Source organism: Macaca fascicularis, chromosome 2 (assembly GCF_037993035.2).
Source record: "Macaca fascicularis isolate 582-1 chromosome 2, T2T-MFA8v1.1".
Classification (NCBI taxonomy): domain Eukaryota; kingdom Metazoa; phylum Chordata; class Mammalia; order Primates; family Cercopithecidae; genus Macaca; species Macaca fascicularis.
In genome coordinates this window covers 15,307,519-15,332,368 of record NC_088376.1, presented here as the reverse complement: position 1 = coordinate 15,332,368, position 24,850 = coordinate 15,307,519, and the positions used below count along the sequence as shown (strand labels likewise).

Below are 24,850 nucleotides of genomic sequence, written 5' to 3'. Positions count from 1 at the left end.
TTGTCATTTTGATTAGCTAGGTGCTATCATTGGTTGTGGAATATGCTAAGTAAATAGGAAGAGAAAGCATTGAAGTCAGCTGGTCAACCGCAAACAGGGCTCAATGCCAATTCAAAGAATTACCAGTTTATCAGTAAGATCTGGTTAAGTAGTTCAGAGCCTAATTTCCTAGAGGTTTAGTTTGATGCTATGCACTGGACGGTGATAAACACTCAGACTTTCAGTAAACTTTCAAAAGTATTTGTGCAGAGGTACCCCAAACTTCAAAATACCTCCCCCTTTCGATAAAAATTGTTGAAACTTTTTTTGTTTGTTTGTTTGTTTTGAGACGTAGTCTCGCTCTGTCATCCAGGCTATAGTGCATTAGCACGATCTCGGCTCACTGCAACATCTGCCTCTGGGGTTCTAGCAATCCTCCTGCCTCAGCCTCCTTAGTAGCTGGGATTCCAGGCGCCCACGACCACGCCCAGCTAATTTTTTGTATTTTTAGTAGAGGCGAGGTTTTGCCATATTGGCTAGACTGGTCTCGAACTCCTGACCTCAGGTAATCCACCCGCCTCAGCCTCCCAAAGTGCTAGGATTACAGGTGTGAGCCACCGCACCTAGCCAGAAGCTGTTTTTCTTTTTTTTTTAATTTAATTTTATTATTATTATAATTTAAGTTCTAGGGTACATGTGCACAACGGCCTGAAGCTTTTATAAATCTTCTCAAGACATCTGTAACAACTTACCTGGGTCGGAAGAGCGGAGAAGAATAGCCTCTTTCTCTAGCAGCCAAGCAGGTAATCCTCCCTAGGTCAGGAAAAATAAGCCATTATAATGTCCATTCTGTGAAGGGAGCTCAGAGGAGACAGAAATTACTATTAGCAGTTATGGAAAAGAATAAAAGCTTCAAGGGACAAGAGGTATTTGAGCTGGGCTTTTTGGTTTATAACTTGCAGGGAAATTAGACATTGGAATGTAGTACAATTAAGATCACTCTGCATGAATGCAATGTTTTGAGGACCAAAGCCTTTTCCATAAAGATTGTTCAATTTAGTTTCACAACTACCTGCGAGGTAGACAGAGAAGACACCATTAACTGCTTCTTACAGACGAGCAAGCTGAGTTATATGAGTGACCACCAAGAGGAGAGCCCATGCCCTGACCCCGGCCTGCTTCTCTCTGCCTGGGTACCTTGCCAAGGTAAAAGACACCTGTGTTGGGTACAGTCCCAGGCCCCATGCTCTCTGGAATGCAGGTCTGCCTTAATGCCCTTTGCCCCAGGGCTGCTGCCTGCCAACTCACACACCAGGCAGAACCCAGTCTAGCCACACTCACCATTTCCCACTCCGCACAGATGTAGGGTCCGGGCCTCAGGATAACCAGCAGTCCCAGCTCGTGAGCCAGCCGAAGAAAATATTCCACATCATGGTCCTCAGAAAACTGGTACTGTCCTGGCCAGGGCTCATGAAAGTTCCAGGGCACATACCTGCCAAGATACACATAGCCCCTTCCTGGATACTTGGCAGAGTCAAGAAGAAGGAAGAGTGGGGAAGGGGCCTCATTATGACTATTGCTAACACAAGGATAAGAGGGAGAAGGTGCTTTGGAAGAAAAATGATCCAAGGCTGGCACGTGGCTCAGGCCTCTAATCCCAGCACTTTGGGAAGCCACGGTGGGCAGAGCCCAGGAGTTTGACACTAGCCTGGGCAACGTGGTGAAACCCTATCTCTACAAAAAAAATTAGCCAGGGTGCATGCCTATGGTCCCAGTTATCCTGGAGGCTTGAGGTGGAGGTTTGCTTAAGCTCGGGAGGTTGAAGCTGCAGTGAGCAGTGATTGTGCCACTGCACTCCAGACTAGATGACAGAGACCCTGTGTCAAAACAAATAAAGAAAAGAAAAGAAAAATTATCCAGAATTTGGATATAAGGCAAAACAGTGACTGCATTTCCTTTCCATGTTATAATGGAGGACTGTCCAATGGGCCCACTGAGGCTTCTTTCATTCTCCAAGGGAAATATTTTGTTTGACTTACTATTTACTATTGATTAAGGGAAGAACTTTGAAGTTACAGATTAATTTGTAGATTATTGCCTGGGAGAGAAACAAATGATGATTGTCGTACAGAGAAGACAACTCCAAAGGTAACTCTTTCATTCATTGCCCTTTATGATATTAACCAGTTTTATCTCTAAAGATAACTTTATTTGAACATGCCTTTCTTGACTGGCTGTAAACCTCCCTTCCTCAAATTCTCCTTTGAATTGGCTTTACCATATAGCTAGTTTCCTCGGTAACAAGTTAAATAAATTTTTCAAAACTTTTATTTTAGGTTCAGGGGTACATGTGCAGGTTTGTTATACAGGTAAATTGCATGTCATGGGGGTTTGGTGTACAGATTATTTAGTCACCCAGGTAATATGCCTAGTACACGATAGGGGTATTCACCCTCCTCCCACCCTCCACCCTCAAGGCCCCGTTGTCTGTTGTTCCCTTCTTTGTGTCCATATGTATGTACTCGAAGTTTAGCTACCACTTATAAGTGAGAATATGCAGTATTTGGTTTTCCATCCCTGTGTTTGCTCAGGATAATAGCCTCTAGCTGCATCCAGGTTGCTGCAAAGGACATCATCTCATTCTTTTTTGTGATTTTGTAGTATTCCATGGTATATATGTACCACATTTTCTTTATCCAGTTAAATACATTTCTGATATATGTCCGTTATATATTTGTTTGTAAGTCATGTTTTTAGCTTTTTATAATTATATTTTGCATAAATAATTGAATTGAGGTGCTCTGTGGAAGGGGAAAGAGCTCAAAAATCCAGATCTCCTACATAAATGTCTAAACTGTTTGTAGAACCATAAACCACAGGACACACAGACTTTCCCATTTGGCAGCCTCTTGGGAGGGGCCTTGTTATGAATTTTTACAGCAGCTCCCCAAGCTAATCAAACTTGGTGGGGACACTTCTTAAAAGCAACAACAACAACAGAAAATTCCAGAATTATATCAGCACTAATTCCTATTACATAACAATTATAGCTGGGCACAGTAGCTCACTTGTGTAATCCCCGCACTCTGGGAGGCCAAAGCAGTAGGATCGCTTGAGGCCCGGAGATGAAGACCACCATGGGAAACATAGTGTAACCTCATCTCTAAAAACAAAACAAAACAAAACAATTAGCTGGTGTGGTAGCAGTGCCTGTAATCCCAACTACTCAGGAGGCTGAGGTGGGAGGATCACCTGAGCCCACTTTAAGGTTTCAGTGAACTATGACTGAGCCACTGCATTCCAGCCAGGTGACAGAGCAAGACCCCAGCTCTAGAAAACTGTTTTGATAAATAAAAATAAAAATTATATATGCCCACGTAAGGCTTAGGAAAAATAAAAATATTTTGCTGAAAAGTAGTAAGAGACACATTTATTTTTTGAAGAAATAATTTTTAGTAAGTGTAGGAAAAACTCCAATCCCCAGATCCTGACAAAAGATTTTGTCAGGAATCATGTGGCAGGAGGTAAAATGACAAAACCTTCTATCAGCTCCTCTGTCTACCCACAGACAGACAGATACAAAGTTAAATATGAAGCCATCCATTACCATCACAAAGCTCTCTTTGAAGACCCTGGTTTGTGTCATTTTGTGTGTGTGTGATCCCACGATTTCAGGGTTCCCTGGAACAGTCTTGGTCTTCCAGAACTCAGTGTCAGAATTATAAACAGGTGAACTTGGGTTCACTCTGCCAGTGGCCTTAGAACCAGAATAATGAGTGGGTTCTCCCTCACTATCTATCTTCGGAATCTGCCTCTGGGTTTTCTCACTCTTTATCTTTGAAAAGTTATCAGCAATCCACATCAGCACTGCAAAAGCCAGAGCGGCCAGCCACACCAACTTTCTTCCCTGTTAGTTACTTTGCAATAGCAGAAGAGATGCGGAGAGGTAACTGTTGGGATAATTCTATACCCTGAAGTTATACAATTACCCCAGCAGAACCACAAAGCCAAACTGGGTTTCAGAAATCTACCTAAGCACAAGGCTTATTCTGTTATTGGGGCTCAGAAAACAATACCCCAAAGTATGGCACCTTGGCATGCTGAGTCCTTTGAACTAAAGGAGATTGGAAGGCCTTAGGAGCACATCTTCTTTCTCTGACCTTCTCCTGCTCTTCTGTCTCCCACCCCTTCTTCTCCCCTGAAGCAAGTCAAACCAGAATTCCTCCCAGTGTGGGTCATAGAAATTAGAAGCCCTCTCTCCCAAAGCAAGCCATGAAACCTAGAAAAGTCGCCTCTCCCTTCTCCCTTCTAGATCCTCATTGCAGAGGGGTCCTGCTCCATACCCAGAAGGAAGGAATGCCACCCAGAAAGGCCAAGAAGTATCCGTTGAGGCAGGCCTTGTGGGGTTTCCCGCTTCAGTCTACTACCACTAGGTCATAGAACCTAAGTGTAAAAAGTTTTCCTTGGGTCTTCTTTTCTGAAGACTCTCATGTCAGATAAAACTTACAGATCTGTGATGCTTTTCTCCTGTTAGCCTATCTTTGTGTATGACTACAGCCATACCTGCGCTACAGCTGCCTGCATGCCTTCCCTTCCCTTCCAATACTAGCCAAAGATATGGCCTTAGGCAAATTTCAGCTTCACCAGCTATAAACAGGAACAATAGTACCTATCTCAAGGGAATGGAATCATTCGTATAAAGTACCCTGGATCTGGTAAGGGCTCAATCATTGTTACTTCTGTTTGCTTCCCCCATCCTTTGCCTTTTTAAGCTATTTATTTAATGACTTCTGATGATTAAAATTGAAGACTGGAAGAAGTAGTTGATGATTTGAAAAAGGGCCAGTCCGGTTCATGACAAGCCCCTCCCAGCACACCACACTGGACTATTTCCCATTTCTGAGCAACCAAATAGCCACCCTGAGAAACACAGTTGTATCCTCTCTCCAGAGTGGGTGTTCTGGCCTAGGTGACAGCCATGTGCCCTCCTACTTACGTCTGGATGGTGTTCAGCCCAGCCATCTTCATCTTCAGCAGCCGGTCCTTCCAGTAGAAGCGGGGGACGCGGGAGTAGTGAATGCTTCCTGAGATGTAGCGAAACGGCTGGCCATCCTTGAGGAAGCGGTCCTGGCTATAGGCAATTTCAAACACCCTCCGGGTGGCATTCTACAGAGCAAGGATGGGGTCACATGAGAACTTTCACCTTCTGCATTTCAGAAGCTGATCCTTTGACAGTGGCAAGTGACTCTCTGCCTATTTAATTTATGTAATGTGCTGATGGACTTAATGCTTGTTTTCTGAGCTATCATACAAACCATTGCTAAGCCAGGTCCACCAGAGGTACTCAGGTAAGAGAAATTATCAAAGAGGATCCACAGGCAGGATTCCATAAGGCTCAGCTTCTAGAGGCCAGCACTGAGCTGACAATCAGTGGCTGAGATGATATTCCACTGCGCTGTTCATGGGGCTGGAGAACACACACACACACACACACGCCCTTGTTGCTGTGACCTGCCTGAGCACTGGATGCACCTCAACTGTAATGTCACTGGGATAACCAAGATCCATTAAGAAAATTCTAAGTGTAAAATACAGGACAAAAAGCAATGGGTTAAAACTCCAGAGCCCCGACGCCCCATCCTAGGTATTGCGTGAATCCCAGAGTGACCTGGGTAAGTCCGTCTCTAACCCTACCTATCTTCATCTATAACTATCCAGGGTATTGGATTAAAAGAACTTTAAGGCAATATTTTTCGAATTGTGGGGGGTGACCTGATTTGTGAATAACAAACTCATTTTTGGTGGCAATAAGCACCTTTTAAAAATGAAAGAATTGTCCAGGCATGATGGCTCATGCCTGTAATCCCAGAACTTTGGGAGGCTGAGGCAGGTGGATCACCTGAGGTCAGGAGTTCAAGACCAGCCTGGCCAACATGGTGAAACCCCATCTCCACCAAAAATGCAAAAATTAGCCAGGCATAGTGGTGCACGTCTGTAATCCCAGCTACTTGGGAGGCTGAGACACGAGAATCACTTGAACCCAGGAAGCAGAGGATGCAGTGAGCTGGGATCATGCCAGTGCACTTCAGCCTGGGTGACAGAGCGAGACTCTGTCTCAAAAAAAAAATAATAAGATAAATAAAAATAAAAATCAAAGAATAGCAGGCGCAGTTGCTTATGCCTGTAATCCTAGCACTTTGGGAGGCCAAGTCTGGAGGATCGCTTGAGCTAAGGAGTTCGAGACCAGCCTAGGCAACTCAGCAAGGCCTCATCTCTACAAAAAAAAAAAAAAAAAAAAAAAAAAAAATCAGGCATGGTGGCACACACCTATGGTCCCAGCTACTTGGGAGGCTGAGGTGGAAGGACTGCTTGAGCCCAGAAGGTTGAGACTGCAGTGAACCATGTTCATGCCACTGCACTGCAGCCCGGGTGACAGAGCAAGACACTTGTCTCAAAAAAAAAAAAAAAAAGGGCAAGAAAGAAAATAGAGGCCAGGTGTGGTGGCTCATGCCTGTAATCCCAGCACTTTGGGAGGCTGAGGTGGGTGGATCATGAGGTCAAGGGATCAAGACCATCCTGGCCAACATAGTGAAACCCCATCTTTACCAAAAATAAAAAAATTAGCTGGGCATGGTGGCACACGCCTATAGTCCCAGCTATTCGGGAGGTTGGGGCAGGAGAATCGCCTGAACCGGGGAGGTGGAGGTTGCAGTGAGCCAAGATCATGCCATTGCACTCCAGCCTGGCAACAGAGTGAGACTCCGTCTCAAAAAAAAAAAAAAAAAGAAAAAAGAAAAAGAAAGAACAGTGTATTACACATAGGAAAGTATTACTTTATAAAACTTTTGTTATATATACATATGTGGAGTTGCACATGTATGCACGTATATTTGGTTGCAATGTAAGATTTATTTCTATCAAGCAAAATTTTAAGAAACACTGTTTTTGGGTCACTTCAGGAGCTAAAATGCTAGGATTTTGAAAGGCATGACCTCAACGGGTGGTAGGGGTTGGGGTTTGACTTTAAGCCGAGTGGAACACTGCCCTCTGGTGGATAAGGCAGCAACAGGCCACAGGTGCCAATAGAACCAGGGTTTTAAGAAGCCATCAACTAGTGCTCTCCATTATGGGTCAGATTCCTTGTGCATCTTTAGGCTTTTGAAGGTCACAATACTAGCTTTAGTCACAGTAGCATCCTAGTCCATGGTGGCTTTGGGGGTTACCCTTGAAGCTGTATTTGGAAGCAGCTGTGGCAGCATGAGTCCTACATCACACATGCCTGAAATCTAACCGGGGAGCTGAAGTTAAACAACTCAGAGAAGAATTCATAGGGGCAAATGGAGAGCTTTATTGTATGTGAATTACATCTCAATAAAGCTAAATAAACACAAATAACTAATTTAGGAATCATTTTTAAAAGGGCAAGTGTCAATTTAACATCACTTTATTCTTCTAGTAAATAAGGCTTTAATTTCTGTTCAAAGGAAAAGTCTCCTAAACTCACAAAAATATAAAAATTATTTCTTACACCAGGTGCCTCAATGGATGCTCTTGGAAACATTCTCATAGTATATACACGGCTAAGTGTCAAATAAGGGTTCCCCACAAGTTTCCTAAGTTCAAAGGTGGCCCATGAGGTGGGAACATTCATCAGACAGGTAGAAAGGAGGTCAAGCAACTTCTGGTAGAATTGGGAAAAGGGTAGAGCTGTTTGAAATCCACCTAAGTGAAAGAGTTCAGAGGAGCAGAAGATAAGGCTGGAAAAAAAGATGGTGGGAGAAAATGGAATCTGGCCTTTGTCCCATACATGGTGAGACACCATCTCTACCCTCCAATGACCTCAAAGTGCAGTCTAAATATCTCCTCACCATTCACTGACAAATATAATATTACCAAGCACCTATTACATGCTGAGTAATCACAGACAAGAACCACACAGATATGGCCACAACCCATATGAAGCTTCCATCTAGCCTGGAAGAAACCCAACGGTTAACACAGTGAGGTCGAGGCGGGGTGGAGGGGAGGGGCAAGGGCAAGTTTCTCAAAGGAAGAAACATCCCAAACTGTGTTTCTCAATCTTGGCTGCATGGCAAAATCACCTGTGCAAGGTTTTAAAAATAGCAAAGTTCTTTGGGAGGCCGAGGTGGGCAGATCACGAGGTCAGGAGATCGAGACCATCCTGGCTAACATGGTGAAACCCCGTCTCTACTAAAAATACAAAAAAAAAATTTAGCCGGGCATGGTGGAGGGTGCCTGCAGTCCCAGCTACACGGAGAATGGCGTGAACCCGGGAGGCAGAGCTTGCAGTGAGCCAAGATCACGCCACTGCACTCCGGCCTGGGCAATAGTGTGAGACTGTCTCAAAAAAAAAAAAAAAAAAAAAGCAAAGTTGACCTCAACCCCAGACATTCAGGTTTTAATCGGTCTTGGGAGGAACCCAGACACTGGAATTTCTTAAAGCTGCCTAGATGATGCAACGTGCAGGCAAAATTGAGAACCACTGGCCTGAGCCAAGGCCTAGGATGAAGTGAAGTTAGCCACGGGGGAAGGTGACACAGATGGAGAAAACATTGTGTGCGAGGCCTGGGAGAGGGAGGGCAGGACTACAGGCCAGGAGCCACACAGCCTAGATACAGATAAAAGATGGCAGCTGCTGAGGCGGAGGAGGAGGCCAGGGCCAGATCCAATGAGCCCTGAAGTCCAGATTCAAGGGCCCGGACTTTATGCTGACAGCCATGGAGAACCACCGAAATGAAAGAAAGACAGGACCAGATACGTGTTTCCAAATGTTTGGCTTTTTCCTGAATGGGCAAAAAAGGCAGAAGAGATGTGGCTGTGGCCCATGGTGGTGACAATGAGGTGGGCAGGAAGCGGAAGGAGGAAATTACAGGACGGTGGCCAGTTAGATGTCAGGCACAGGCGCAAACCTGAAGAGGCTCCTACTGTTCTTGGGGAGAAATTTGAGTATCAAAATGAGAGAGAGAGAGAGCATGTGAAAGACTTAAGAGATATATCAATAAAAAAAAATATGACTACGTGTATATTAACACCGATCAGTTCATCGTAATATACAAGGAGAAAAAATTCATTGGTCACCTTTGGAGACTGCTAGAGTACCAACTCATTACTCTGTGATAAATACAGAGAAAGAGCCAACCAGTTTACTTCCCGTTCACATAAAAGCAGTATTTCAGGGTTACCAAAACATTGACAATGGAAAATTCTCCACTGGATCCCAGTTAATTAAATATAGAAGGGCCTGGACACAATGGCTCATGCCTGTAATCCCAGCAATTTGGGAGGCCGAGGCAGGAGAATTGCTAGAGCCCAGGAGTTCAAGACCAGCCTGGGGAACATGGCAAGACCCTGTCTCTATTTAAAAAAAAAAAAAAAAAAAGCTAACAAAATTAGTGTCTCCTTCATCCACCGCTGCCGCCTCCTTCTTCTTCCACTCCTGGTGCTGCTTATGTACTCATTCGGTGCAGACTTGGTACCTCTTTTGTGAAGCGGCAGCTGAGACTCCGGCGCCTGCCATGGCAGACAAAAAGCCCAAGGAAAGAATCAAGACTGAGAACAATGATCATATTAATTTGAAGGTGGCGGGTTCTGTGGTGCAGTTTAGGATTAAGAGGCATACATCACTTAGTAAACTAATGAAAAGCCTATTGTGAATGATAGGGATGGTCAATGAGACAGATCAGATTCCAATTTGACAGGCAACCAATGAAAGAGACAGACCGCCTCAGTTGGAAATGGAGGATGAAGATACAACTGATGTGTTCTACCAGCAGACAGGGGGTGTCTACTAAAAAGGGAACCTCCCACTTCACTCCAGAACTCTGTTCTTTACAGACCAAGATTACACTCTCAATTAGAAAACTGCAATTTGGTTCTACCACATCCTGACTACTACAGTATAGTTTTCTCTATTCTTTCATTTCCCCTTTCCCCATTCCTTTATTGTACATAAAGTAACTGGTATATGTGCACAAGTGTATATATATACATATTTTTTTACTAAACAGCCAATGGTACATTTTGACTGATATCAAGTGGAGATGGGATGGGGAAAAATACCGATTCTGTTAAAATACTCCCTTTTCTTCATTAGTGGCATGCTCATTCCGCTCTTATCTTTATATTTCAGTAAGTTATTTGGCTGTTTTAACAAAAAAAAAATATATAAAAATTTTGCATACCTTGTTCAATTGTAGAATGTTAATGTTTTTCATTTATCATTGTAAAACCAAGAACAATTTTATAACTTCATTGTACATAGCTGTTACATGTAGGACAGTTTGTCTTTAAGTAGGGATAAATTAGTCTAAAAAAAAAGGAATCCTAGATAGTTTTTTCTTCAAGTCAAGAAGCTTGTTGTTTAAATTTCTTGTTTAAAATAAATAAACAAACAAACAATTAGCCAGGTGTGGCGGCAGGCACCGGTAGTCTTAGCTACTCAGGAGGCTGAGGCGGGAAGATTGCTCGAGCCTAGGAAGTCAAGGTGATGGTGAGACTTAATGGTGCCACTGCACTTCAGCCAGGTGACAGAGAGGGACCCTGTCTCAAAATAATAATAAATGCAGAAGGAATAAAAGCATCTGAAAAACACCTCTTTCCCAACACTTAATGAAATGGATTTAAGCTATAATCATCAATAGATGCTAAAACCATTAGAAACACTGATGGAAATTGTGTGAAGGACTGGGCATATTTTTTTGTGCTCCATCTGCTCAATTTCAGCCTCAATAAAAGTGGAATAGCCAGACATTATGTCTGTCATGTTATGATTTAACACGAAGTACAGTCTCACCTAGAAAGTGGTCCTCATTATTGAATCAAAATCACAATTGAACCCAAATCTAACAATACCGTAAGGAAGCAATAAGCCAAATCCAAAATGTGGGACATTTTAAAAGTCCAATGATTCAGTTGTTCCAACAAATCAATGGTATCAAAAGAAAGAGAGTATTTTAGAAATGAAAGAACTTCAGAGGAATCATCGCCTAATGATTGCATTAGATCATTATATGTGATATGGTATGTGTAATAAGGTATGATATGATATTTGTAATATGACATGATACGATATTCATTAGGTCAGCGTGAACCTGGTTTGGATCCTAATTCTTTTATTTTTAGTACTTTTTATTTCTTATTATAATTTTTTAAGATTTTTTGGATACAGGGTCTTGCTCCGTCACCCAGGCTGGAATGCAATGGCTCAATCACATCACGTTGCAGTCTTGAACTCCTGGGTTCAAGTTATTCTCCTGCCTCAGCAAACTATGGCATATGTATATGATGGACTACTACTCAGCAATAAAAAAGAACAACTACTGGTATTTGTAATAATGTACATAAATCTCAAAAATGTTGAGAGAAAGAAGCCTTACACAATTGGGTTCATACTGCATGAACCTATTTATATGAAGTCCTGGGAAAGGCAAATCTAATCCATGGTGGGAGAAAAAAATCAGAATAGTTAACTCTGGGAGAGTGGAGGCAGGTATTGCCTGGGAAGGGACATGAGGGAACTTTCTGGGGTAATGGTAATGTTCTACAGCTAGATAAGGGTTTTGGATTATGCAGGTGTAGGCATTTGTTGAAACTCATCAAATGGTACATTTAAGATATATGCATTTCATTGTATGTAAATTTTATCTTGGGGAAAAAAGGGGCTATTAACAAACACTGACTGCTAGTTAATGATATGCCTGCTGAAGTATTTATTTTAACAAGAGGAGGGCACTGATATCTGCAACTTATTTTGAAATGCATCCAAAAAATAAGATGAATTGATAGATGGAGGGATGGACTGACAGTAATATGTTAACGGTATAATGTTTCAACTCTCTCTGAATATTTTTCCTAGCAAAATGTTGACACAAATAAAAATGCAGACTGATAAAATGAATTATGGTTTATACTGTATGTGTATTGTACATGTATGTTTGTATATATACAAATACACATACATGATCAAACGTATGCAGCTCTGGAGAGTATGCAGCCCTTGCCAGTGTGAAATGGTCTCTGATGGATATATGGTGAAGGCAGAGGAGGAGAGTTTTTTGTTTTTGAGACAGGGTCTTTCTTGCTCAGTTGCTCTGGCTGGATTGCAGCAGCATGATCATAGCTCACTGCAGCCTTGACCTCCTGGGCTCAAGTGATCCTCCCACCTCAGTCCCCAAGTAGCTGGGACCACAGGGGCGTGCCACCATGCTCAGCTAATAATTTTCAAATTTTCTGTAGAGACAGGATCTCACTATGTTGCCCAGGCTGGTCTCCAACTGCTAGCCTCAAGCAATCCTCCCACCTCATGATCCCAAAGTTGTGGGATTGCAGGCATGAGCCACCGTGCCCAGCCTGAAAGGTGTTTTTTTGGTTTTTTTGGGTTTTTTTTTTTTTGAGATGGAGTTTCACTCTTGGGGCCCAGGCTGGAGTGCAATGGCGCAGTCTCGGCTCACTGCAACCTCCGCCTCCCCGGTTCAAGCGATCTTCCTGTCCCAGCCTCCCGCCCCCACGCCTGGCTAATTTTTGTACTTTTAGTAGAGACAGGGTTTCACCACGTTGGCCAGGCTGGTCTCGGGCTCCTGACCTCAGGAGATCTGCCCGCCTCAGCCTCCCAAAGTGCTGGGACTACAGACATGAGCCACCACGCCTGGCCTTGAAAAGGGTTTTAAAAACATGCCTACATCAGCTGTAGCTCTGTGAATGGTCTTGTGCCAGCTCAGTATGCTTTGTGCTGATTGTCTCAACTCACACTCAGATCTCAAGTCTTTTTGCCTTCCTGCCCCAACACTGGGGGAATGGGTTCAGCCCAGAAGTCCAGGGGCACTGGGTAGTCCATGCCCCTGGGGGCAACCTTCAGCCAATGAGGGATAAAGAGGGTGGAGAACTGCATTCTCTTGTCTTTTAGGCAAATCATTCTGGAGACACTTTGTGCACTTTTCAGGAAGTCTCAGAAGAATCATGTCCCGGTTCCCAGAGTGATAACCCCGATATGCATTCTGACCCAGGCTGTCCCTTCTTTCCACCTATCCCTCGCTCCTATGCTCTGGGATCACTTCTCAAACCACCTGCACCCAATGTTCTGCTTCTAGAGGGACCCAAAGTATGACAATTGGTACCAGGAGTGGCCTCAAGAGCAGATCATCAGGATGTGAGTCTGTACCTTGTTGTCTCATGAATGTCAAATAGCAAGAACCCTATAGCTGGTGCTAAGGGGCATAGTAATGCCTCAAAGACAAATACCAAGTCCCTCAACTATGCAGGACCGGGAGGAGGCATGGAGAGAAGGGGAGCAGTTGGTATCTGCACTGGCTCCACCCCTGGAGCAGGGCAGAGGTGGGGGTTACTGGTCATTGAAAAGAGTGTGAGGTTAGCTGGCTTTTATTAAGTGATTTGGAAGCTTTGAAGACAGTGACTGTTTGATAGGCTCAGGTGAGCCATCCACTCAGGGCATCCTATGAATGTCAGAGGCTTCTGTGGCAGTGTTTAAAGAGAGTCACATCTCCAGCCAGAAAAGTAAGACCTAACCATGGGGGTCACTGAGAATGGACCTTGAGGGGGAAGATCCCAGGCCAGATATGGGGAAGTTACTGGTAGGGTGTATTCTCCCATGACCCATATTCTATTGGTAAGAGCCCAGTCTCTATGCTGTTGGGAGGATCCTTGGAAACTAGACATGACACTGGTTAACAGGAAATGAGGTGAGGATGCCAGGACTGCATCCTGAGAAATGGCTCAAGAGGTGGGAATGTAGAAAGGATGACCAGAGACCCCACTACCTGGCTCTATTCCCCAGGAGAGCCCAGAGAACTCTCCCTTCAGGAAGGAAGGCACTGGTGAGGAGGGCCCTGGCATGCTTGGGAAGCCCATCCTTTGCAGGCAAGAATGACGGGGGATGCTGCCATGGCAAGGGACGCTCTAGTGTCACTGGGGATGATGAGGTTCTGGCATAACCAACGTGAGACCGCTTAACCATCAGAAGCAGGAAGGCACAATTACCACAACGACCACCAAGGTCACAGTGGCAACCAGGGTGTGCTGACCTGCGGACCAGGAGTGACCTTACCCGGTGGCTCGTAAGACACACATTCCTGTGGGGTGAGATGGCCAGGCAATCGACAAGAGTACTGCTTGACATATTTAAAAACTTGTGAGCAAAAGGCTAATGTCAACAACTGCATGGAAAATTGAGATTCCTACATCCAATTCCTAGCTTTGAGCCAGTTCTCCAACATACAGTCAACAAAATTTGACTGAAGGAAAGGCTGGATGGATCCCCTTGAGGAAGGCCCCTATAACACCACCCCAAGTCCACACAGTGAATATTCCTCCAGTCCTTCCCAACAAGATTCAGGGTAACTGTGTCCTAAGAAAAGGGGCACCCCAAGGCCACCCCCTTCTGAGGACTGTTGGATACAGTGTGAACTGACATGGTAGCACCAGGGAACCTGAAATGCCATCACTCTCCCTTATCACTCTTAGGGAGGCCAGGGATAAAGGGAGCCTTGGCCCCAGTCCTTTTCACAGAGAGTCCAACAAATCAGAGGATCCGTCACATGGTTATTTCCCTGGCTCTGAGCTCAAAGTGGGATGGTTTTACATAATGGCCTGCAGAACCCTCATCATGAGTAGGAGCCACCACGAATCAAGGGGAAGCTCTGGAACTGCCCACTCCCCACTCCCACTCAAGATAAATCTGAAGCAAGACCACAATCCTCTGGGAATTGTAGCTATGAGTGCCCCCTCCACAAAGACTTAAAGATCATTTCCATCATGTTCATTCAAATTGCCTGTGAGCCTCTGCCAGAAAAAACAGATCATGGTACATGATGGTGGCCACTTAATTAACTGAGTAGTAGCTCCAACAGCAGCTACCACGTGGGTGTGGGATTACCACTGGGACAGAACAACACAGCCTCTGATATTTGGTTTGCAATTAATGTTCTAATCTTTTCAAATCCTACTGATAAAAAGGATTGAAAACAGTTCGTGAGTGGGCAGGATAGCAGTATATTCTCCCTCTTGCCTGGGGCTGTGTCCACTGCCCTGCTGTATCACACGAGACCTGGACTGTCTGTGCATTCATGGACCGTCATGGTCTGAGACACGAACACCACCATGTTATTTGAACCAGGTGAGCAGGGGACATGTCTCTGAAACAAAAACCTGGAAAAGCCGCAGAGAGGGGATCGAGATGAACAGCTGCAGGCAGTATCAGTTAAAAGACAGCTCATCATTGTTGACTGTCACAACTAAAGTAAACAGGGACAGTCCACTTCATGGACCCGAGGTGACCCCTCTCAAAAGTTACGGACCTAAGAAGATCCCACCTAAAGAGCCAGCTTCCTTTGAGCTTCCTCTGAGCTGTGGCACCACTGACAGAAGGCGATCAAAAAAAGTAGGAATAGGCCAGGCGCAGTGGCTCACGTCTGTAATCCCAGAAATTTGAGAGGCGGAGGCAGGTGGATCACGTGAGGTCGGGAGTTCGAGACCAGCCTGATGAACATGGCAAAACCTCATCTATACTAAAAATACAAAAATTAGCTGGGTGTGGTGGCCCATGCCTATAATCCCAGCTACTTGGAGGCTGAGGCAGGAGAATCCCTTGAACCTGGGAGGCAGAGGTTGCAGGATGCCAAGATCACACCACTGCACTCCAGCCTGGGCAACAAGAACAAAACTCCATCTCAAAAAAAAAAAAGTGGGAATAGGAGGAAGAAAGAAGGAAAGGAGGAGGAAAAAGGAGACAGAGAGAGAGAGAAAACTGCCTTCATAGTGTATTCCTCCCAAATGCAAATAATGCAAGATTTGACCTGAGTGCAAATTATATCCTTCTAAATGAATTGGCGCAGGAATGCAATACTGAAGACACATACTTTTATTTCATACTTGCAGAAGTGTGGAAGCATCAGTATTTAGTGCATGAGGTCACAGAAAACTTATAAAAAGCAATTCTGAACAAATCAAAATTCATAACTTCTTAAGGCCCCCCATTAACGCATCCAATACTGGAGGGAAAAAAACCCAGCAGTACAAACAAAACACCAAATACATACCAGGAACCTAATACTGGCCAATGTAATTTTAAAAAAGTTATTTATTCAGGTTAGATTATTTCAGTAATAAGCATCTCTTTTAAAACAAAAATTAAACACAACACAATATTGACATCATCAGGTAATGTGAACACCCCCCAAGTTCCCTAATCCCTGGGATTAAAAATAATTATATTTGTATTACTTGTGCACATTCCTTGACTAAAGAAATAAAAGAAGCCCAGTGACATCGCAGATTCTGGGTCATGCTGATTATGTGAAGATGATCTGTCTTCAGGTCCCTCAGTGTAACTCTGGTAAGCACCTACTCAGCAGATCTCAATCCCCAGCACCCTACACACCCCTACAACTCACCTTCGAGACTCAAGGGCCTGGGGGATTCCTGACACGAGCTGTTCAGCTCCAGGATGGCAGAGACTCAGTCCTCTTAGCCTGCAAGCACCCTGGGGCTGAGGGAACATGGATAGAGGCAAGGGGAGAGGGAACGGGCTGGAAGGCTATTTGCATACCATGGACTTCTCAGACCCCTCAGTTCATAGAACATAGAGAAAGAGAAGAAATGTTTCAGGTGACTATGGGTCAAACTCTGACTATGTCAGAGCTAAGAGCCTTCCAAACACCACATGCCATGGAAGCACCATTCCATCAGATAGGCTGGAGAAGGAAAACAGGTGCAAGCAATGGTGATAATCTATATGGAGATGGAGGAATCTGTGGATAATCTGCTGTAGCTTATGCTTTCAATTTTTATTAACTTTATTTTTTCATGCCTGTCTTGTGCCAAAAACATTTTTGTTCAGCATTCCAAAAGACTGGGTAAAGAAGACAAATCACAGTGGAAGAGGAGGAGAAGTGAGCACAGCTTTGGACTGATTCCCAATCCTCACGGACTCTGGACATGCACAGATTTAAAATATGTGCCCCCTCATCTCAGAGAAAAGGTAAATGCGCAGTTTAAAAAAATAAAAATTAAATTTAAAAATATATAATTTCTTTAAAATTAAAAACATACAGACCTAACTTTCCACACTACATTGACCATATTTGGCCTAAGGATAAAAATACAGCTTAAATTGCATTCAGGAAGAAAACAAAAGCAAACTGCATTCAGTAGACTTCATCTTAATAACCACATTGACATTACTATTTTGGTTCTGTTATCTATGTAGTAAGATAAAAAAACTAAGTAACTACATTAGGTTACTAAGAACCAAATTTTTCAGTATGAAAGAGAAACAGGCTGGGTGCAGTGGCTCATGCCTGTAATCCTAGCACTTTGGGAGGCTGAGGTGGGCGGATGGCTTGACCCCAGAAGTTCCAGCCTGGGCAACAAAATGAGATCCCATCTCTACAAAAAATAAATAAAAGTTAGCTGGGTATGGTGGCACACGCCTGTGGTCCCACCTACTTGGGAGGCTGAGGTGGGAGGATTGCTTGAGCCCAGAATAGTTGAGGCTGCAGTGAGTAGTGATGGCGTCACTGCAGTCCAATCAGAGTGACAGAGCAAGACTCTGTTTCAAAAAAAAAAGAGAGAGAGAGAGAGAAACAAACATAAAACCAAACAAAATTAAGAACCCCATAATCAAGAGATACAGGAAAATCTCTGTACCTTCCCCTCAATTTTGCTATAAGGCTAAAACTACTCTAAAAAATATAGTTCATTAAAAAACAATAAAATCCACAATCTCTCATTTGAATTGGAAATACTAGTACACATTTATGATTTGTTTTTTCTCCCTAAAAAAGTATTGCATTTCCTAGCAATACCCACAGACACAGTTTGGAAATGATATCAGCAGGCAGCAATCTAATCTAAGCAATCTAACCCATATAGTGCCTAAATTGTGGTCTGCAAACATTTCCCACTAAAAGTAACCAGAACTGCTTCTTCAACAAATTAGTTAATCCAAGTCTGTGGCATAAGATGTACAAAACAGCGCTAGAACTATTAAAAAAAAAAACAAAAAACAAAAAACTACTAGGGTCTCATCAAAACAACAAGATGACAGGGCTCCAACCAGCTCAAGTGCAGTGGTTCACACCTGTAATCCCAGCATTTTGTGAGGCTGATTACAGGTTCACACCAGTAATCCCAGCATTTCGGGAGGCTGAGGACTGCTTGAGGCCAGAAGTTTTTTTTTTTTTTTTTTTTTTTTTTTGAGACAGAGTCTCGCTTAGTCGCCCAGGCTGGAGTGCAGTGGCGCGATCTCGGCTCACTGCAAGCTCCGCCTCCCGGGTTCACGCCATTCTCCTGCCTCAGCCTCCCGAGTAGCTGGGACTACAGGCGCCCGCCGCCTCGCCCGGCTAATTTTTTGCATTTTTAGTAGAGACGGGGTTTCACAGTGTTAGCCAGGATGGTCTCGATCTCCTGACCTTGTGATCCGCCCGCCTCGGCCTCCCACAGTGCTGGGATTACAGGCGTGAGCCACCGCGCCCGGCCGAGGCCAGAAGTTTGAGACCAGCCTGGGCAACACAGAGAGACTCTGTCTCTACCAAAAAAAGAAAGAAAAAAAAAAAAAAAAAAGAGCCAGGTGTGGTGGTGCGTGCCTGTAGTCCTAGCTACTTGGAGGCCAAAGTGAGTGCATCGCTTGAGCCCAGGAAATTGAGAGTGCAGTGAGTTATAGTCACACCACTGCACTCCAGACTGAACAACAGAGCAAGACCATGACTCTAAAAAGTAAAAAATGAAAAATGAAAAGGTCCCAACTGGCTAAAGATGGGCTATTTTGAGTATTAAAAGATGTAACACTTTGATGAACTAAAAAGCATCAGACATATAAAATATCTAAATATCTAAATTCCTAACAATATTTTCACCCACTCAGAAGAAAAGCTTATTAGTCATTCTTGGAGGTTGCTGTGGTATCAGCTCATTATGCTATAAACTAAGGAATCAAGTGAAAGAATCTAGTATCTGTCTTGCCTTTGTTATAGGCTTTTTCAGAGTAACCACACAATTGATGAGGAGGTTCTTTGTAAAGGATCCATAGCTAGTAAATGCAGGGGAAAAAAGGGTAGAATTTTACGAATCATCATTTTGCAATCTTTAGTGAAATAATGACATTAGGCAACAATCACCAATGACTGCTGAAACATTAAATGGAAAGATAATGAGGAATTTTCTAGTGGAGCGATCAAGCTGACAACACCTGGGCCGACAGGTCAATCTTAGCATCACTGAAGCAAAGGTCTTCCTACCCAAAAAGGGAAAAGGTTGAACCTGAATCTATCCAGCCTCTAGCTCTAACCTTTAGAGAGCTTTAGCTCTACGAACTCACAGAAAATATGAACACGTTAAACGACACCAAAATCCAAAATGCATAAAATTTTAAGACATACGACCCAGATAACTTGAACAAATAAATGACATAAAATAAGGAAAGGGGGATGTTATAGACTTAAGGAAACTGAAGAAACATACCACAGGCAAAATATAGACCTATTTTTCATTCCTGTTTCAAACAAAGTAACTATAAAAAGACAATTCCATAAGAAGAAGAAGAAAAAAAAAAAAAAAAACCCAAAGCTAGCAAAAGACAATAAAAGATTAGAGCAGAAATAAACAAAAGAGAATAGAAAGATAGTAGAAAAAAAAAACGAGTTGGTTTTTGAAAAAAAATCAACAAAATTGAGAAACTTAACTAGATTTTAAAAAAAGAATATATAAATAAATCAGAAATGAAGAGAGGGCATTATAACTGATGCCACAGAAATAAAGGATTGTAAGAGAATAGCATGAATAACTGTATGCCAACAAATTGGATAACATAGGAGATATGGATAAATTTCTAGACACACCCAGCCCACCAAGACTGAATCATGAAGAAACAGAAAATCTGTACAGACCAATAGCTATTAAAAAGATTGAATCAGTAATCAAAAACCTCAAAGAGGTTGGGCACGGTGTCTCCTGTCTGTAATCCCAGCACTTTGGGAGGCGGAGACGGCCAGATCATTTGAGGTAGGAGTTTGAGACCAGCCTGGCCAACATGGTGAAAACTCATCTCTACTAAAAATACAAAAATTAGCCGGGCGTGGTGGCACGTGCCTGTGGTCCTAGCCACTTGGGAGGCTGAGGAAGGAGAATCGATTGAACCCGGGAGGCAGAGGTTGCAGTGAGCCAAGATCACGCCTCTGCACTCCAGCCTGGGCGACAGAGCGAGACTATGTGTCACACACACACACACACACACACACCTCAAAGAAAAACCTAGAACCAGATGGCTTCACTGGAGAATTCTACCAAACATTTAAAGAAGAATTAATACCAATCCTCCTGAAACTCTTACAAAAGTTGAGGAGAAGGAACATTTCCAAATTTATTCTATGAAACCAATATTATCCTAATACCAAAGCCAGAAAAATACATTACAAGAAAACTATAGTACGATCATATTCCTGGTGAATATTGATGTAAAAATCCTCAACAAAATACTAGCAAACTGAATTCAACAATGCATTAAAAGGATTATATACTATGATCAAGTGGGATTTACTCCTAAAATGCAAGAATGGTTTAACATATAAAAATCAATGTAATACACCAAATTAACAGAATAAAGGGCAAAAACCACATGATAATCTAAATTGAGGCAGAGAAAGCATGACAAGATTCAACACCCTTTCATGATTTAAAAAAACCCAACAACTCAACAAATGCAAAATAGAAGAAAACTACCTCCACATCATAAAGTCCACATGTGAAAAGCCCATAGCTAACATCATACTCAATAGTGAAAGACTGTAAGCTTTTCCTCTAAGATCAGGAACAAGACAAGATGTCTGCTTTTGCCACATCTACTCAAATAGTTTTGGAAGTCCTAGTCAGAGCAACTAGAAATAAAAGGCATTCAAATTAGAAAGGAGATGTAAAGTGATCTGTTTGCGGATGACATAATCTTAGATGAAGGAAACCCTAAAGATTACACACACACACACACACACACACACACACAACACTGTTAGAACTAATAAATGAATTCAGCAAAGTTGCAGGATACAAAGGCAACACACCAAAATCAGTTGCATCTCTATACACTAAAAATGAACAATCCTAAATGGAATTTTAAAAAATTCCATTTAAAAAAGCATCAAAAAGAATAAAATACTTAGAAATAGGCCTAACTAAGGTGAAAGACGACACTGAAAACTACAAAACACTGTTAAAAGAAATTAAAGAAGATACAAACAAATGGAAAAAACATCCTATGTTCATGGAGTGGAAGATTCATATTGTTAAGATGTTCATACTACCCAAAGCAATTTACAGATTCAACACAATCCCTATAAAAATCCCAATAGCATTTCTTGTAGAAATAGAAAAATTTATCCTAAAATTCATACAGAATCTAAACAGACACCAAATAGACAAAACAGTCTTGAAAAAGAAGAGCAAAGTTGAAAGACTCATACCTCCTGATTTCAAAACAAAGCTATAGTAATCAAAATAACATGGTAACGGCATAAAGACAGACAAATAGAGCAATGAAAGAGAATAGAACACCCAGAAATAAACCCTTGTGTATATGGTCAAATGATTTTCAACAAAGATGCCAAGACCTCTTGATGAGAAAAGGACAATTTCTTCAGAAAACAGTGCTGGGAAATCTGGATATTCGCATGCAAGAGAATGAAGTTGGACCCTTATCTTACACCATACACAAAAATTAATTCAATACGGGTTAAAGACCTAAACATAAGACCCAAAACTATAACACTCCTAGAAGAAAACATGGGAAAAAAAGCTACATGATATTGAATTTGGCAATGATTTTTTGGATATGATGCCAAAAGCACAAACACAAAAGTGAAAATAGAGAAATGGGCCTACATCAGACTTTAAAACTCTGTGCATCAAAGGTCACAAGAAGTGAAAAGGCAATGTACAGAACTGAAGAAAATATCTGCAAATTACATATCTGATAAGGGGTTAATATCCAGAATACATAAAGAACTCCTACATCTCTACAACAATAAATTAAATAATCTGATTTAAAGATAGGCAAAGGACTTGAATAGACATTTCTCCAAAGAAGGTATACAAGTGGCCAACAAGCCCATGAAAACATGCTCAACATGGATAAACAAAATGTGGCATAAAAATACAACAGAATATTACTGTGGTCCAGCCTTAAAAAGAATAGAAATCCAGTCACGTGCCACAACCTTAAGGTCATTATACTAACTGAAACAAGCCCGCCACAAAAAGACAAAAACTGCATGATTTCACTTCTATGAGGTATCTAAAGTAGTCAAAGCCATAGAAACAGAAAATAGAATTGTGGTCACCAGGGGCTGGAGGAAGGGGGAAATGGAGCCTTGTTGCTCAATGGGTATAGAGTTGCAAGATGAAAAAGTTCTACAGATCAATTAGATCAATTTCACAACAATGTGAATATACTTAACACTGTTGAACTGTTCACTTAAAAATGGTTAAGATCAACAGCAACAAAAAGAACAAAAAAAATGGTTAAGACAGTCAATTTTTTGCCACAATAAAAAATATAATTGAGATAATCACGAAAACTAAACACTAACTCTTCACACAATTAATTGCATTTGAATCCTATACTCATTTGTGACAGATACAGCTACTTAATACTCAGACAGTGGAAAGAACACTTCTTTAAAGAGGTCGAAAATCTGGCTACTAGCCCCAAATCTCCTAACTAGCTATTAGATAATATTCAAGAATCACTGTTAATTTCACTGGATACGATAATGACATTATAGGTATGCTTTTTGAAAAAGGATTCATACTGAAGTAATTTTGGGGTAACGTTATGTTTTCTATGATTTACCTTAATTATACTCCAGCCAAAAAATAAAGAGTACAAGTGGGGCAGGGGTAGCCGAGAAATGATGGCAGAATGGTCTTGTCATCCTTGTGAAAGCTGGGAGATAGGTACATGTACGAAAAGTTTAAAACGAACCAAACAAAATACGAGGGGAAAAAAGCATGGATGGGTATTTGGTAGGAATGGAAGCAGGATTAATTTATTATTTTGTAACAGCATCATATACTACAGATGCTATTGCTAATCTTCAAAAAGCATTGCATTTCAATTTGCATCTAACAGATTAAAAATAAACAAATGAAACTGAAAGAATGATCAAGCTTCAAGTAATGTCTCTCACCACCTCCCCCAGCCACAAACAAACAAAAAAAAGAAGGTCAATGGTTTAAGAATGTTGAACAGAGGCAATAAAGGTGTCATGGAGTCCTGCCCACCAGGGCCAGAATCTGGACAGTGATGGAGAAATTTCTGCTGGAAAAATGTCCGCCGAGCCAGGGAATACAAACCAGATATGAGAGGGTGTTGATGTTGTTTCTCAGATACATGGAATGGACCTGTTTTCTTTCTGCTAATAGAAAGCAATCAGTCAAGCAAGGACTTCAGAGTGGATGAAGGGTATATAAGACCACACAATGATGGCATTCAAGAGAAAGAAAAGAGGTAAGGATGCAAAATTAAACAACAAAAAAAAGGACTTCATGAAAGCTAATTTCATCAAGCCCAGGTCACTGATAAGAAAGATGCAAAATCAAGAAATCAGTGAAATAACACACGACAGGTGAGTCAAACATTACCAGTGGCACCAAACAGTGGAAGTGAAATGGCACCATGGAGCCCACCTAGTGAAATCCAAAGCGAGAACTGAAAGGGAGGAAGGATGATTCACAAAATGCAGTCGGGTCACAAGAAAAGTGAGTTTGGAAGGACAGGGAAGAGAGAAAAGAATAAGGAAACCACCAAAATTTCAACTCAAAGATACATTTTAAACTGCATGGGATGGCCCACTGTCAATACTGTGGCTGCCTGGGAACAAAAAGGGTGGTCTCCAGATCCCCCAGAACCGCACTATACACCAGGAAAACAAAGAGGAAAGGAAGAAACCCCCTTTGCCTGCCAGAATGCGCACGAGGGGAGGAAGGCAAACCCCCAGCAGTTGCTGCTTTGACACATCACCGGCCCCAGCAGCAGGCAACTCGTTACCCACTCACATTCCTCAGGACTGGCTGCTTCATGAATCCTCCGGGCACCTGTGCCCAACACAGTTCCTTAGCAAGCTCCACTGGAAAGCTGAAAAATTAACATTGAGTGTTCACTGTGCACACTGTGCCATGTGGAACTCATGCACAAGGCTTGATGGATCCCTCCTGACAAAACAATCTTGAGGTAGATGCGATAATTATCCCCATTTTAGGGTTGATGGAAACCAAGGCTCAGTAAGGGAAAGTTACCCACCCACCGCTGCCCAACGAGTGAGTAGCAGGGTTAGCCTCTCCAGTCAAAGCGAGTTTCTTCAGTCCCCATCGGAGGAAGACTATCCATCACAAGCCTAAATCACCCAGCAGGAAACTGGCCCAGCCCTGTCTTCTCAGTGAGGCCTTTTCTAACACAGGTGCTTATCTCCATCTCAGGATCAAACAATCTGTTGCTTCCGGCAAAAGGGCCAGGCCAACAGGGTCACTCCAGACATCATAATCCCTGCCTGGTTTTTCTATGGGTCTAGAAGCCAGTGGGGATGGCCCTATCATTTCATGGCCAGAGCCCAAGGGCAGCTCTTAAAGGGTCAAGCAAGTGGGTTGGAAGCCACCTAGCAGGAAGAACAGTCTGCATTCCACAGCCAGGCCCAGGGAGAGGAGTCTGCAGGCCCTGCCAGAGGCACACAGCACTGCCACTCCCATGCAGGCCTCATCTCCCCCACTGACAGAGTGAGCCCGGCTGCTCACAGAAAAATCAAACCCAAACGTGGGGTCGGAGGTGGAGGGTTCCAGTTTCCTGACTCTTCTTCAA

At 42.7% G+C, this 24,850-nt stretch overlaps 1 protein-coding gene and 1 pseudogene across 3 annotated transcripts in view; one reads left to right on the top strand and one right to left on the bottom strand.

The window, feature by feature from the left end:
- Positions 1-24,850, bottom strand: part of GLB1 (galactosidase beta 1) — a 110,684-nt gene that overhangs the window by 80,362 nt on the left and 5,472 nt on the right. For 2 of the 3 annotated variants that reach the window (XM_045387090.2, XM_045387091.2), the window contains exons 2-4: positions 4,976-5,145; positions 1,321-1,471; positions 732-792 (exon numbers count right to left, since the gene is read on the bottom strand). In XM_045387090.2, coding sequence (XP_045243025.2) covers positions 732-792; positions 1,321-1,471; positions 4,976-5,145 — 382 coding nt within the window. Of the gene's footprint in view, positions 1-731; positions 793-1,320; positions 1,472-4,975; positions 5,146-24,054; positions 24,689-24,850 lie in introns of those variants that run through there. The other variant, XM_065539801.2, reaches the window with a different exon arrangement.
- LOC123571916 (small ubiquitin-related modifier 2 pseudogene) lies at positions 9,516-9,932 on the top strand (annotated as a pseudogene).